Here is a 15,341-nt window from a genome sequence, read left to right as displayed (position 1 = left end):
TGACAGGCGCACAGGCTGGCAGCAGGGTGTCTGGTACCCGCGTTCCTAAAAACCTCTTAAAAATGGAGTAGTGACATATAAGCCACAGAAATGACAGGAAAAATGGAGAAAATACCTTCAGATGAAAGACTGGAGGAGTTTGGCCTCTCTCTAATTAAGGAAAGGAAGATTGAATGTTGACTTGATTACCATGTATAAATACCTTCATGTGAAGACATACCAGGTACTAAAGTGCTCTTTAATCTAGAAGATAAAGTATAACGACAGCTGGAAGCTGAAGCATACAAATTTAAATGAAATACGAATTTTAAACAGTGAAAGTGATTAACCAAATAAGAAAGGAAAGGCACGGCTCTTCTGTTCCCTGAATCAAGATTGATGACTTTCTGGAAAACATGTTTAAGCTTTCCTTAGTGAACACACACACACACACAGAGGGTGAAGAGCATCCTGTGAGATGCAGGAGGTCAGGTCGGATAGTATAATAGCTCCATCTGGTCTTAAATTTCAGGAACCCATGAATACTGAACGGCAGTTTTATGTCATTCTTTCACGTTGTGTTGGGTTTTGTGTGGCAAGGTTTTGGTAGCAGGGGGGGCTACAGGGGTGACTTCTGTGAGAAGCTGCTAGAAGCTCCCCCTGTGTCGGATAGAGCCAATGCCAGCCGGCTCCGAGATGGACCCGCCCCTGGCCAAGGCCAAGCCAATCAGCGCCTCTGGGATAACATATTTAAGAAGGAAAACAAAGGAGTTAAAGGAAACTTTTGCAACCGGAGAGAGGAGTGAGAAGATGTAAGAAGCTCTGCAGACACCAAGGTCAGTGCAGATGGAGGGGGGAGGAGGTGCTCCAGGCGCCAGAGCAGAGATCCCCCTGCAGCCCGTGGTGAAGGCCATGGTGAAGCAGGCTGTCCCCCTGCAGCCCATGGAGGAAGGATGAGGGGGTGTAGAGATTCCACCTGCAGCCTGTGGAGGACCCCACGCCGGAGCAGGTGGAGGCACCTGAAGGAGGCTGTGGCCCGTGGGAAGCCCACACTGGAGCAAGTCCGGGCCGGACCGGTGGACCCGTGAAGAGGGGAGCCCACGCCAGGGCAGGTTTGCTGGCAGGACTTGTGACCCTGTGGGAGAGACCCCACGCTGGAGCAGTTTGCTCCTGAAGGTCTGCACCCCGTGGGAGAGACCCCACGCTGGAGCAGTCTGCTCCTGAAGGTCTGCACCCTGTGGGAGAGACCCCACGCTGGAGCAGTTTGCTCCTGAAGGTCTGCACCCTGTGGGAGAGACCCCACGCTGGAGCAGTCTGCTCCTGAAGGTCTGCACCCTGTGGGAGAGACCCCACGCTGGAGCAGTTCGTGAAGGACTGTAGCCCGTGGGAGAGACTCCATGTTGGAGCAGGGGAATGTTGAGAGGAGTCCTCCCCCTGAGGATGAAGAAGCGGCAGAGACAATGTGTGCTGAACTGACCGCAACCCCCATTCCCTGCCCCCTTGTGCCGCTGAGGGGGGAGGAGGTTGAAGCCGGGAGCAAAGTTGAGCCCGGGAAGATGGGAGGGGTGGGGGGAGGTGTTTTAAGGCTGGATTGTATTTTCTCATTGTTCTACTCTGTTTTGCCTAGTAATAAATTAGATGAATCTCCTCTCTACATTCAGTCTGTTTTGCTCGTGACGGTAATTAGTGAGTGATCTCCCCCTGTCCTTATCTCGACCCAAGCCTTTTGTTAGACTTCTCCCCATCCCGCTGGGGGAGGGGTGAGTGAGCGGCCGCATGGCACCCAGCTACCGGCTGGGCCTAAACCACGACACACGTTCATGAAACAGATTGTAAAGCAAGCATTAATGAAGTGTTTTTGCACAAGAATTAGGACTTCAGAAGTGAGATGTCCAAGACTCCCTCTGCTCCAACAGTCTATTTTCACATCTCATAGCATCCACTCTGGTTTTGCCCTTGGTTCTGAACCGGATCCAAACAACTATTTGTGTCAGGTGTTTTTCCTTCTTCCCCCTCTATATCTAACACAGTCTTTTCAGTACTCAAGAGCCTGCTCCTGTAAGCCTCTACCCTTCTGTGAAATAACATCGGGGTTCAAACCATATCACATTCAAAACTCTCACAGCATCTTTTCAAGCAGCGCACTGCACTCTGCAACATAATGTACTCTGGAAAGCTGAATCAGCTTTGGAAGAGCGGAGGACTTTCTTTATAAGGAAAGATCCCTCAAAACGCTTGTAAAGTCTTGGGCAAAAATGAAAACCACACGGAGCTGAGCTGTTTGGACATGCTCCAGGGCAGACAGTGATCGTGTGTGCATGCTGTCAGCTACTTTTCATATCAGTGGTTGTTCATCAGGACACTGGCAGGTTCAGAGTGGCTACACCAGCAAATTAAACAGCATGAACATTCCTGGGTGCTGTTCAAATGGTTCTTGCCAGACCCTGGCTACACCAGCTTTCAGCTTCCCAGTGCAGGAGCTGGCAGAGACTGTTCTCAAAGGGCAGTTCAGATGCAGCCGTGTTGTCTGAGAGGGTAAGAGAGGTTAATAGTGGCACACTCTGCCACCTGATCTTGGTGCTGAAAAATGGTCTGGACACATTCCCGAGTACAGAGGTACCCAGTGTTTCAGAAACAACCTGAAAAACCATCCAACTGAACCAGAAACGCGGAAAATTAATCATCAGATTCGAGTCCGCTCATGGGTTGGAAATGTGCCCATGATTCACAACACAGAAGCCTAACTCTATAATAAATAATAATAAGCTGCATTACTTTAAAACAGGAACAACAAAAGCAGTAACTCCTCTCTCAGAACAAGACTACGAGACTTCACAGCAGATGAAATGGGGAGAGGTCCTCCCTCACTGCCCCATCAGTAAGGCAAATGTGCTGGAGTCTGATCCTCACTTCTCACAGCCGGGAGCCCGCAGACAACCCAAGAGCCAGCGCTCCAGCGACCATACTTCTCTGGGGTGAATTTTGCTCACATAGATAGGAAAAAAAAAAGAAGAAAAACAATGGAGGAAACCAGAGGCAACTATTTTATTTTCTTGACATCCAAAATACTGCTTAAACCTTCAGACTGCCTCATGAAGAGATCCTCGGGCAGCAATTCGCATTTGCACAACTTGCCAGTCCCAGAGACAGCCTCATCCTCCCCAGAATCCCACAGAAAGGTGCTCAGCCCCACAGCTCTTTCATTTTCTGCTGTGTTCCCAGACCCTGTATCTTTCCCACACACACACACCATCTTCTCCCAAGAGCCTTCTGTAACTTCATGCTCCCAAGACCCAAGCGTCAGAGGCAGACATACTACTGAGAAATTCCACTTAGGTCCCCCTATTCCAAACCTTATGTTTCAGACAATGTATCATTTGCTACACCCCCTCAAAAACAACCACTCCCCAAATTCCCACTGTGTCCGCTGGACGCTTTCTCCCCCAACCCCGCTCTGTCATCCTCCCCTCTCTGGGGAAGCCAGTCTCACCTCCAGTATCCGGATCATGAAAGTTGGGGTCCAGTCCCTTCTCCAGCAGTCTGCAGACCTTCTCCGCATTTAGCATCTGCACGTACTCCATGAACTTCTTCAGATTTGCCTGCAGCCATGACACCCCAGGAAAACACAACACACAGTGTTAACACCCCAATATGAAGAAAGAAGCCACCAGAGGAATATCCCCATTCAGGAGACCCAAGGCAACCATCAAGAATAATGGGGCAGCACCCACCAGAACTCATGAGGGTATGCTGCAAATCTACATGGAACATGGCCCTTCCGTCCCTCTCCTCGAGACCAAGATTGCTGGGTCACCCCATGGAAACCGTCAGGGGCCACCAGCCACCACCCTCTGCCCCCACCGCCATTCCCCTGCTAAAGCACTTTCTGTTCCTACACACCGTGAGGGCAGGCACACAGGTTGCACGCGCTTGTGACACAGGCGCATCAACAGGCACGTGTGCCAGCTGAGCAGCATCCCACCGACAGCGAACCGTACTGCTGGGGTTTCATCCACGTCTCACTGCACCATCGTGTGCATCGTGTTGCGTCACAAACATTTTAAGGGCTTATCACCCATCTGCCTGCTGAACTTAAAACACTTTGGAGGAAAGATCAAGCTACTCAAACACTGACCGTTATTGTATGGCTGCCACACTGTCTGCTGTGCAACTGTGCTTTATCCTTGGTGTAATTTTCTGTCTTTGGCCAAAGACTAAATATTGCTGTCCTGAGGGGACTGAGTGCTCAAAAGACTCTTCTTTAAGTCTGCCTGGTTGTTTGTGGTTTGTTGGTTTTTTTTCCCTTTTTTCTCTTTTGGATAGCTATATGTGATGAAAACATTATTTTATTAAATTTCTAGACTCTAGAAATTGCAACTCTGCCAGGCAAGGCAGGCAACGCTTGGACAGACTACAGTGTGAAAACACCCATTTCAGACACATTTTCAGTCTGGATTTTCAGACCTTTGATTGTAGGTTGGCTGGGGGTTTTCAAGTTTATTTTAATCAAACGTTGCAGTAGCCAGCTTTAGGAAAGGCACTCTAGAAAGTGTCTGACACAGCAGAAATACCGTGCAATTAGCTGAGGGAAGTCTTTGGGAAAAGCTCTAACCAACTGCAGCCAACAGTCAGAGAACTGCTCTTGCTCCTGTGAACCACTGCACAGCTGGCTGAGCGTGTCCGAGCAAAGCAGAATTTTCACCCAGTGAAAGAAATCAAATTTCAACATTTTCTCCTAATTTGATATAGAAAAATTATATCTTTCATGAAACAAAATGAATTCCAAAGTGTTTCATTTCAAATTTCATTTTGAAGATTTCCAGTTGGAAAATAGGAAAAGAAAATCTGAAAATAACAAACAGGATGGAGAAACATGTCCAATTCTTTTCAAAGGCTTCCTAAACAAAATTTCATCATGTTATTTTGCATAATATTTTTGATTTTGTCAAAATTTAATTTTCTAGGGGGAAAACTTAATACTTTTAGAACCAATTCTACAGAGGACCCTGCAAATCCCAAACCTTGGGACCCACAAGCTCATCTCTGCTATTTCTCTGACACGCCAAGGAGACCGTTGTAAGAAGTCAGACAGAAAATAACACCAAAATGAAACTTTCCAGGAATGAGACAAATTAATGCTGGGCTGTGAATCTGATTTAAACCAAATTCAGTCTCTGTGTGGTTAGTCTGCAGAACCAAGCCTAAAACATATAGCACATTTTTTCTAAAATCAGCACCATGGAACCATGCCATAAAGAAGCCAGGTCACGTATTTAAAATTACATAGCCATTTTAGCGCACTACCCCCCTGCAACGTTACTCCATCTCAGCAGAGCTAATTAGCTGAGGCAAAACCCTGTGGTAACAGCTCTACTGCACCCGTGCCAGTACTTGACCTGCTCACTCTGGCTGTCTGCAGCAATATGCAGACACGTGCAGAGATACCAATGCCACAGGAACACACAAAATAATGCACAAAGCCACAAACATGCAATTCAGTTCCAAGGTTCGCTCCCCTTAGTGCCCCAGGGACAACAACGCAGTAAGGCAAGAGCCAGGAGGAGCAGGGATTCACCAGGGATGGCGGATGCCACAGCAGATCCCTCGGTGCGGAACACGGCCCCGCTCCCCATCTTGCCCATCCCTGGGTGCTCCCCCGCATCCCTCAAGACGGCACCAGCCCAGGCAGGGCTGCCAGGACAGACCCAACGCAACCGCAGGACAGTGCACACGAGCAAGGAGAAACCACTCAGAGGGTAAGAGTTGGGTCACCTGCACTGGGAGGTGCTGGAAATGTCTATTGCGCAGTATAAGCAATTCCCACAGCACCAACGCTCTTATCAGCGCGGCAAAAGGGCAACTGGCATCAACTGCAGCAGGGCACAAGCTCTGCCTTTTCGGGTGGCAAGACATTCCCCCGACCCTCGCTGTTCAGTGTTACTTCTCCCCCAGATCCCCTCTCGCCTCGCAAGTAACTGAAAGCAAAATCCACCTCCTGCTCAGTATCCCTTCAGCTACTGCAGAAGTACAGAAACACTGAAGGAAATCACAGCTGCCTGCCAGCAATAGCACAGACGGGACTTGACAACTCCAGCAACCGCCTCCAGGATGCCATCCCAAAATGCCTCTTCCTAACCATCACCCGATTGCGCAGATTTAACCCTGTTCCTTCCACTCCCGTTCGTCCATACACCTCTTCTCCTCCCAGCAGCCGTTCAGCAGATGATGCTAACCCAACCCAACAGATGATGCTCCATGCATGGTCCCACTAAGCCCATGGCCAAGAATGGCACTGCCCAGTCCCACCAAGAACCACACCAGTGGACACATGGAGGCACAAGCCAAGGAAGGGACCCTCTGCCACACAGCCCATCCCCTTGAAGCTGGCAGCCTCTGTCCACGCAGGGCCCTGCCCCGGCAGCCTTCCTGGGGCCTCCAGGGACAGAGGCACTTATGTGCACTCCCTGCAAAGGCAAATGCCGTAACTCTGCACCGGCGACAGCGGCTTACAGCAGTTTCACTTTTATGCTGCTTCCAGACACATCTCAGGCACTAACTTGAAGTTCTGCTCCTGCCAGCGACTCTTACTTACAGCCCCAGAAATGCGTCCTACCCAGACCATTGATGCCCAGCAGTGTGCTTGGTTATATTTCTAGTTTTTTAGGTGCTCAGGAATTGAAAACACCTTCAGACAGTAGGAAGTTGATGCAATATGTCAACTTTTAATAGTACCTTTTACATTTAGAAAGGGAACTGAAGAGAGCGCATGAGCGAAAGGAGGATGCAGAGAAGGCATCCTCAGTTCTGGGATCTGCATTCTCCCACTGTAGATGCTTGTTTGTCATCGTGGTCCTGTGCACCACGCAGGCATGAACAGGTCTACACACGGAATTTCCCTTTGGGGGAAATCAATTACTACTCTGAATTTCCAGATGAAGAGCAAAGAAGGTTCATCTATCCAAGGTCTCAGACCAAATCCACAGTAATGCCTCAAAAATAATTTATAAAGTCCAGGGACTTAACCACTAATTTTTACATAGGAAAAAAATCTCGTTCCATCAGTTCGTAGCTGCCTATCTGTGCTGCAGCATGTTCCAGGTGTGCAGCTCGGTGCCCACGTTAAGAGGTTGCTGCAATTCACAAACTTAACAGTATGGGGAAAGGGTAGGACACCAGCACAGTGATTTCTGGCCCAGTTCTGTTCCTCCGGTTTGGTCCTAGACCTCAAGGAACAATGAAAATGCCTAAGAAAACTGAGAATATAGATAAAGACCATCCGCCCAGAGGCGTAACATTATGGCATTACAAGAATCCCATGCCCAGGATTTAGGTGACAGCCTTGCTCCACTTACAAACAAACCTGAATTAAGGCATAACAAGGAACGAGACCAAAAAAGGGGAAAAATAAAAAGAAGATCACAACCTAGATGGTGTCTCTGATCAGGCCTAACTAGGATCTGTGCTTGTGCAGTGGAGGCGGTGAGCTCTGGCAGGAGACGTGGTTGAGCAGTCAGGAGCAGGGTCAGCGAACACATTTCACTGCCAAAAGACGGCGGGTTTGGAGCTGTGCGTTTGGGTAACCTGGTGGCAACTGGAGTGACCACAGAAACGGGGAGCAGCAGCGTGTGAGAGCAGAACGGCCCAACACTTCTCGTTATCAGTTTTCGGTTTCTTATTCTTTACCAACAGAGAAGTATATAATTAGCTCAATTAAGCTGTTTTCCAGAATAAAGTTATAGAAAAATACGTTGTTTGACTCAAGTTCAATATTTCTATGACCACAGAGAGAAGGAGATCACCATTTCTACGCACAAATTCTGGGGAGGCAGTCTGATACTTCCCAGATAGCTCTACGGCGCTACGTCAATAGCCAGATTTGGGAAATAACAGAAACTGTATTGGGTAAATGAACAGGAACTTGCTAATTGAGATGTCCTCGTCAGTATATGCTTGAAACCACTGCATCAAGATCCAGGGACTCTCTTCGTTGGAGGCATATCCTGCCTTTGCAGCCCAATAACTGGAGAACTGGAACGCCCCGTCAAGCTCCCTGCTCACTCCCAGCACCTCCCGGGCATCCGTCAGGGTCCCTGGAGAGAAGCTGCGTCAGGTCTGGGGACCCCCTGTGGAGGAACCCCAGCTCTGCCAAGGCATCTGCAGATGGCGGGGGGGTTGTGTGTGTGTGTGCAATGCCCCCTCCACAGCCCGCAGCCCCCAGGTGCCATTTCGGCTGGTTTGGTCAAAGCAGCCCATTCCCAGCAAGCCAGTGCAGCCAGACCCGAGGCACCCAATGCTTGAACAACACACCGAAGCACAGCACAGGTCCGACCAAAGAGCTCAACCAAAACCATTCCAGCACTGCGCGGTGCAACCAGAACCGCGCTGCCATCCCCACACGCGGCACGGCCGTCCCCACAGCCCCCTCCTCGCAGAGGGGACGCAGGGGCTCTCAGGGAGCTGCTCCCCACCCAGGCACGACCGTGGTCATTGCAGCAGCCCCCAGAGCTGCAGCACACGGAGCGGCGCCAAGCCAACAACAATTCGATCCTGGCTTCAATGTTTTCACTTGCATAAGATTTCAGTTGCCCTGAAGGTATCTCCCATCTTCAAAAGGCACCTGTTTAACCCGAGTTTGCAGCACGACAGCTGATGCGGCTGTCTGTATTTACAAGCATTCACAAAAATGTACTGGTTAAATGGCCCTTCTGCCAATAGTTATGAATTCAAACGTGCTTTTTTCATTCAGAATCAGAAGCAAAATATACTTAGCTTTTGAAATGAACTCAAACACTACAAATATGTCACAGCCATGTCCCTTGCTGGGCACATTATATCCACTTTTCACAATGAAGCAAACACTGGTATTTACATTCTTCCGTGTCGTTTTTTTCAGCTTACACTGCATAGAAAAGCTTTCCTATCTGATTGTTTTCCATTTCAATTTAGCTAGAAACACAGAATATTTTCCTTATTATTTCGACTGATTCACTCAAAGCTGAAAGGAGATTTGAGAACTGAGAAAGTAAGGAAGCTTGTTTTCCTCCCCCAACCTATGAATAAAACCCTGGTGGGAAAGGAATGAGATCTCATTATTCTAGGAACTTGAGGGATTTGGGGCCAGGTTTTCAAATGTATTAAGGTGACTAGACATGAAGAGAGAGAGCAAATGTCAGACTCCCACTGAAATCAAGGGGAGCTAAGCAGATGCCTAAACCGCTTAGGCAATTTTGAAATCTCACTAGATACTTGCTTATTTCCTGGCACTTAAATACCTTTGAGAATTTGTGATGAGAACCACTCATACAAACCAAATCTTCCTTTGTTTAAAAGATCAGTCAGCTTTAAATACAAAAGATATGTACTGATAAATTTACTTTTCATCTTCCGTGTCCAGTACATTCAAGCAACATTTATTTGATACGGACACAATTTAAAATGTTATTTTGCTTTAATTTTAATTGAATTTCAGCTTTCATCCAAATGCAGTTTGATAGAAATCAAAAGAATAAAAAAATAATCAGAAGCCAGTAAAGGCATGGCATCCCATTTCCTACATGCAAAAATTAAAACCTAAATGTATTTATATAAAGCTATCTAACTGCTTAAACAAACACTCATAACGGATCTTCCCGTGAGCAAAAGCACCATATTCAGTGTGAAGATTATGGTGATTTGCAAATCGATATGTTTGAACGGCTACAGTAGCCAGAGCGAAGCAAGCTTTCTCTGGGGAGGAAAAAAAAACCCAAGACCCAACAAAACCTCATGCAAATAAAATTAAAGCTCAGAGTAAGACTCCGCCTTGCTATTTTAAGGGGACTTTTAAGTCCCTTATTTCCCTGGTGCCTTCGCAAGCAGCAGCAGGTGGCACGGCCCGGGCAGGGCTGGGGGCTCGGGGCTGCGGGCAGGCGGGACCCCTCTCACCCCGCACCGGGACCAACGAGGTCTGTAAGGGAACTGCGACAGAGCGGGGCTCACATCTCCTGTATCTCCCGCCTGCTATCCGGAAACCCTTTGGGAAGCAATCCCTGTCTTTGGGATCTTCTTTCTTGTGGGTAAGGCTGCGCTGCTCCCCGAGGAGGAGGAGGATCCCCGTAAGGAGGGACAGGAACCAAAGCCGGGGTCTGCCATCACCCTTTGGCCCGGAGCCACCGGGGCTCCTGCCCGAACCGTGGCTCCGGTGCTTCAGCTCACGTATCGTTACACCCGCCTCGGCAGATGACTCCTGAGCAAGTTGGAGGCACTTTTGTTTGTTCACAAGAGTGAGGAGGTTCGCGCCGGGAGAGCGCCTGGGGACGGGGCGCAGCTCCAGCCGCCCAGCTGGCAGCCGCCGTGCCGCAGTCCATTATCCTCCGCTAGCACCAAACCGCAAGAAAAATCAACACCCTCCAGAAAAGAAAAGCTCATTGAGAGCAAACTGGTGCGAGGGAACAAGCTTCTCTCTCTCTTGAATTGAAATGAAAGAAAATAAATGAGATATTCTTCTTGCAGAGAAATTATTCTGTCACTTGCTATTCACCGCAGGCTGGGTGCGGGGGGAAGCCAACCGCAGGCACCCGGCTCGGGTGCTCTGCAGGAGCGGAAAGACAACACATCCCCTTCACGTTAAGCACACGCTGATGTTTCCAGCAATTTGAGTACTGAGGAAAGACTAATCTTTTTTCAGGGTCCAGTTTGCTCCAAACAGCAGCTGGAATTAAGACAAACCATCCGCTTTCCAGAGCACGGCAGCTGCCACAGCGTCACCGGCCCTGGAAGGGGCTGAGGAAGACCACCCTCCCTCACACCGGCTGTGTGACAAGCTCTCACACCGGCCATTAGGCAGCAGCAAACAGACACCTCACTGATACCCACTGAAACGTCAAAGAATCGATTTCATGACACATCACAAAGTTTAACCGCAGCCTCGGAGGCCGGCTCAGCACATCTCCACGCCCGCCCGGAGCACCCCCAACGTGAGCAGGACTGAGGCCCTGCAGAGGCCCATGCATGGAGGCAGCCGAGTCCTCGCAAAGGAGCGGGGGCAGCCCCGCCGTCCTGCCCACAGCACCTCCCCAGCGGGGACACCTCCTCCGCATGGACGCTGCCGGGATGTACCGGCTTTGGCTGGGAGAGAGCTGCATTTCTTCACAGTAGCTGGTATGGGGCTACACCTTGGATTTGTGCTGAAAACAGTGCTGATAACACAGGGATGTGTTAGTTACCGCTGAGCAGTGCTTGCACAGCACCAAGGGCTGTTCTGCTCCTCACCCTGCCCTGCCAGCAGGATGGCTGGGGGTGCACGAGGAGCTGGGAGGGGGCTCAGCCGGGACAGCTGACCCCACTGACCAAGCGATATCCCAGCCCACAGGATGTCGTGCTCAGCAATAAAAGCTGGGGAAGGAGGAGGAAGGGGGGACGTTTCAAGTGATGGCGTTTGTCTTCCCAAGTCACCATCACACGTGATGGAGCCCTGCTGTCCTGGAGATGGCTGAACACCTGCCTGTGATGGGAAGCAGTGGATGAATTCCTGATTTTGCTTTGCCTGCGTGCACAGCTTTTGCTTTACCTGTTAAACTGTCTTTATCTCAACCAGCTTTTTCGCTTTCGCCCCTCTGTTTCCCTGCAAAGACACACTGAAATGTCAGTCAGCTGTTACCAGAGGAGGATGGCAGCTGGATGGGCTGTGGTCACCCAGGGCAGCCTTCACATGTGCTCAGCCATTAGATCCTGCTGTCCTGCCCTTCCTTCGTTAGTTTGTCTGGGTAGAGAAGAAGTCAGCGGGAAGACAAGCGAGAGGCCTCCTGCAGCAGAGAGGCAGGACAGGATGGGCCTCATTTGCTGCCAGCTTTGATACGCCAGTTTATGAAGTCCGATGTGTTTCTTGCTGTAAAGGGGGGCCCTGAGACACAGATGGCACTGATGGCAGTGCAAAAGAGCAAACAGCAATACACCACCCTGTTCTCCATCCTCGGGTCTGGAATCCTTGCCCCAGCCTTGATCTCTTCCTGAGGTCCTTCACAGCCTGCACCAGCTCCTTTCTGCTGTCACCTCCCAGCATCGCCATGGCCATGGCAGTCGCTCCCCTCACGCAGGTGCTCCTTGGGTGAAGACGTCCCCCGCGTCCCGCTCTCCGCAGGGCAGTGCCACCGTCCCCTCCCCGCTACAACCACCCCTCTTGCGCACTAGCCCCAACAGGAAAGGTGGTGACAGTCACGCTGTGGACCTGCTGTGGGTGATGTCCACCAAGCCGACACCTTCTCATTGTTTCGCCACCCTCGGTCTGCCTGCAGCCCCTGCCTGCACCCGCCCCAGCCCCACGCCAGGGCTGCCATTCTTCTCTAACTGTACAGTTTGCAGCACGAGAGGATCGCCGTCTGCAGCCAGCGCTTCTGGCTCTTTGCTAATGTCAGTCATCTACCACAGTAATGGCATACATGCTCCTAATAATTACTTTAAGTGTGTTTTAAATGTGTTGCTTCTTTCCCCTGCAGGGTGGTAATATGCCAAGTCTCTTGGTAGCACAACGTCCTTTGTGGACATTCTGGTAAATGCCAAGATTTTTCTGCACAGATTTTTGTTTATGAGCACAATGGGATTACCCTTTTCTAAAACGCAATTTTTTGTACTTCCATTTCTAAATGGTCTACTGCAATTCAACGGGGAGAATATCTACAAGAAATGTCACTGCCTGCAGATTCCAAGAGGTGCAAGGGACTGAGGCTGATTGACTGATTCTACCAAGTCACTTCGTTATTGCTAGTGATACAAGAAATCAGTTTCCCCACTTCTTAGAACAAGTCAAAAAAAGGAGTTATTTTTATTTTTGTTTTTCTTTTTTAATGGCAGTTAAGCATCATGTTTCAAGGTCATTAAAAGATTCAGGCAGTGTATCTTGCCATGAAAAGTCAGACCCTAAACTCTGAACAGGTTCATACTTTGCTTTCATTGAGGTGAGACCATTAGCCACAGGCCTAAAGATTTTGCACATACCACAGCCTCAGGAGTAGTCCCACCATCCTATTAGACCTAAAACTAATCCTTCACAGCCCTTTAAATTACCACATCTCAGAATAAAATGGTATTTCACTGCCCGAGCAATTAGGCATCACTATAAATAACAGAGAAGCCTCATGCCTCAAGCAACGTGTACAGTCTGCACCACATCGCAGAGGCATCACCTCCGTGCATCTGCTTTCCCAGAAGAAAACACCAACCCATAAATGCACAGACAGAAGCAGAAACCCCCGCAGCAGCCGACCCAATGCACAAGCCTGCACAAGCCTGCAGCGGTGGAGGAGCCAGCCGTTCCCCGAGTCAGCTCAGAGACACCTCCTCACTGCGCGTTTGACATGGGGAATGAACCCCCCACCCGGTCCTGCCCTGCCGCCAGCCCCTGCAGCATCCCTCTGCGGGGTCGGTGTCACCGTGGGAGGACTGTTCCCCACATCCCCTCGCCCGGCGGTGCCTGGCGCAGCCATAGTGGAGGCGGCACAGCAGACGGGGCAGAAGCAGGCAGTACCGTGCTCTTCGCTCGGGGTCTGCAGTCCCCAGCAGCTTGCCAGTTTTCTCTCTGCTCAGCCAGCCACCGTCCCAGAGAGGAGCCCATGTCCCTCTGTGCTCCATCCCCCTCTCATCCTCAAGCCAGCTGCCAGGAGGCTGCACACGCACGCTCTGCTCTGACCCTCTCCCAGCAAAAACAGCGTCGATCTGTGCCGGGCGGGTAAGTCACACCACCACACCGAGAGCTCTCAGTGCCGGCATCGCTCCAACGAGTGGCCAGCACGAGCACGTCTCCTGCTTGCACCCCTCCTGGCACTACACCCTGCGGCTGCCTCCGCCGCCTCCCTCACTCCGCACCCCCACAGAGCAGCCCCAGGGCAGGACGAGGGCTCCTCTTGTGACCCCCACAAGCACCGTGGCCCAGGGTACCCGCGGGCTCTAGGAAAACACCAGCCAAAGGAAACACCCATCAGCATCCTCTTGATGGAGGCAAAAGGAGGTGCAGGATCTTGCTCAGATGCCGTATTTTATCGGCAAGGGATAGTTTAAAAATAAAGAAACAACATGAAGGAAATTTGGTTTTAAGTAGAAATGAAAGCATGGAGATTAAGTGAATATTTCATAAAGTGCATTTATGGCTACCAGACACTCGTAGGGGAAGTCCTCAGATGCTGCTGCTCGGGTCTCCCTGTGGCAGACGCCTCCAGCCCTCCCTCCAGCAGGCATGGTCTCTCACTGGCAAGACTCAGGAGGACCGTGATTCACGCTTCCGGGCGCCAGGAAGATGCTGAGAGCTTTCCAGATTTGCTGCCTGGATACTCTTATGCCACCAGACAGAAGCCTCGTGACTTCAATCTTCGTGAGTCAAACCTGAACCCTAACAGCATTTTGTTTCTTGTTTCTGCAGCTCTGCAAACCAAAGGCAGAGGACCTGCTTCTTGCAAACAAAACACAGAGGACCTGCTTCTTCCCATGAAAAAGATTTTTGCCTTTGGGGTAGGTCAAGTCCTTTGGGAGAAGGTTTTCTTCCCTTCTGCTTTACGTCTGTGGCTCCACCTAGCTCAGCTCTTGCTGTTGTACCTGTTAAATGAAAATTTACAACCCCTGTCTGCCTGTCTCTTGCAGAGCAGATGTGACCAGAAGCAAAGCACCACCCTGAAGACCCGTGGCAGGAGCCACGCACGGGTGCCCTGCACCCAGCGGCAACACGGGCTGCCAGGAGGCCGAGGAGGAGGCACTGCGCCCGAGCACGCCTCCACAGCCGCCCGGCCCTGGGCACCTCCTGCGTGTGTCTCAGAGCTGCTGGCTATCGGGCGAGAGCGGCCGAGCAGCCGAGAAGGGTCAAGGCACACAACAGCACGTGTCTCGTCAGAGGGCAAAAGGAAAACAGCCCAGAGGCTGCCCAGCCCTCAGTGGGAAGCGGTCGCTCTGCACGGGGGGGTTTCCGAGGGAGCTTGTTATACACACAACAAGGGAGCTAGCAGGGAGCCCTGGCGTCCTGGCCAGTCCCACGTCCTTCCTAAACAAGAACCTCCAAAGCCTCTCTGCACAGTGTCCTCCACACACGGGCCATCCCTACGTGCCTCTCCACACCACCACTCCCTGCCCCAGTCCTTCCCCACAGACTCTCCCGGAAAATGAGTTTGATAGGGGCTGAAGATGTCCTCGTGTCGCCCAGCAGTTCGAATGCTGCCCAGCTGTGCAATGGCCACCGCACTGCCGGAGCCCACCTCCTCCCTCCTGTCTTGCAGTTCCCACGTGCCGCTGGCCCCAGCCTCCCAGGAACCATCAAAGTCCCCACAGGGAAACATGCCATCTCAAGGCACAACTGTTAGTGGCAGCAGAAATCTTCTGATGGTCCCAGACCTCTCCACAATTAT

General features: G+C 50.8%; 1 protein-coding gene across 9 annotated transcripts in view; it reads right to left on the bottom strand.

The window, feature by feature from the left end:
- SHANK3 (SH3 and multiple ankyrin repeat domains 3) overlaps positions 1–15,341 on the bottom strand; it is a 383,466-nt gene that overhangs the window by 299,074 nt on the left and 69,051 nt on the right. For all 9 annotated transcript variants that reach the window (XR_008574833.1, XR_008574834.1, XM_054811562.1 and 6 more), the window contains exon 6: positions 3,470–3,578. Coding sequence is in view for 7 of the 9 variants with exons in the window: in XM_054811562.1 (XP_054667537.1) it covers positions 3,470–3,578 (109 nt within the window). In the remaining 2 variants the exon portion in view is untranslated. The remainder of the gene's footprint in view (positions 1–3,469; positions 3,579–15,341) is intronic.

Source organism: Grus americana, chromosome 1, assembly GCF_028858705.1.
Source record: "Grus americana isolate bGruAme1 chromosome 1, bGruAme1.mat, whole genome shotgun sequence".
NCBI lineage: Eukaryota > Metazoa > Chordata > Aves > Gruiformes > Gruidae > Grus > Grus americana.
This window is presented reverse-complemented; position numbering and strand designations above follow the sequence as displayed.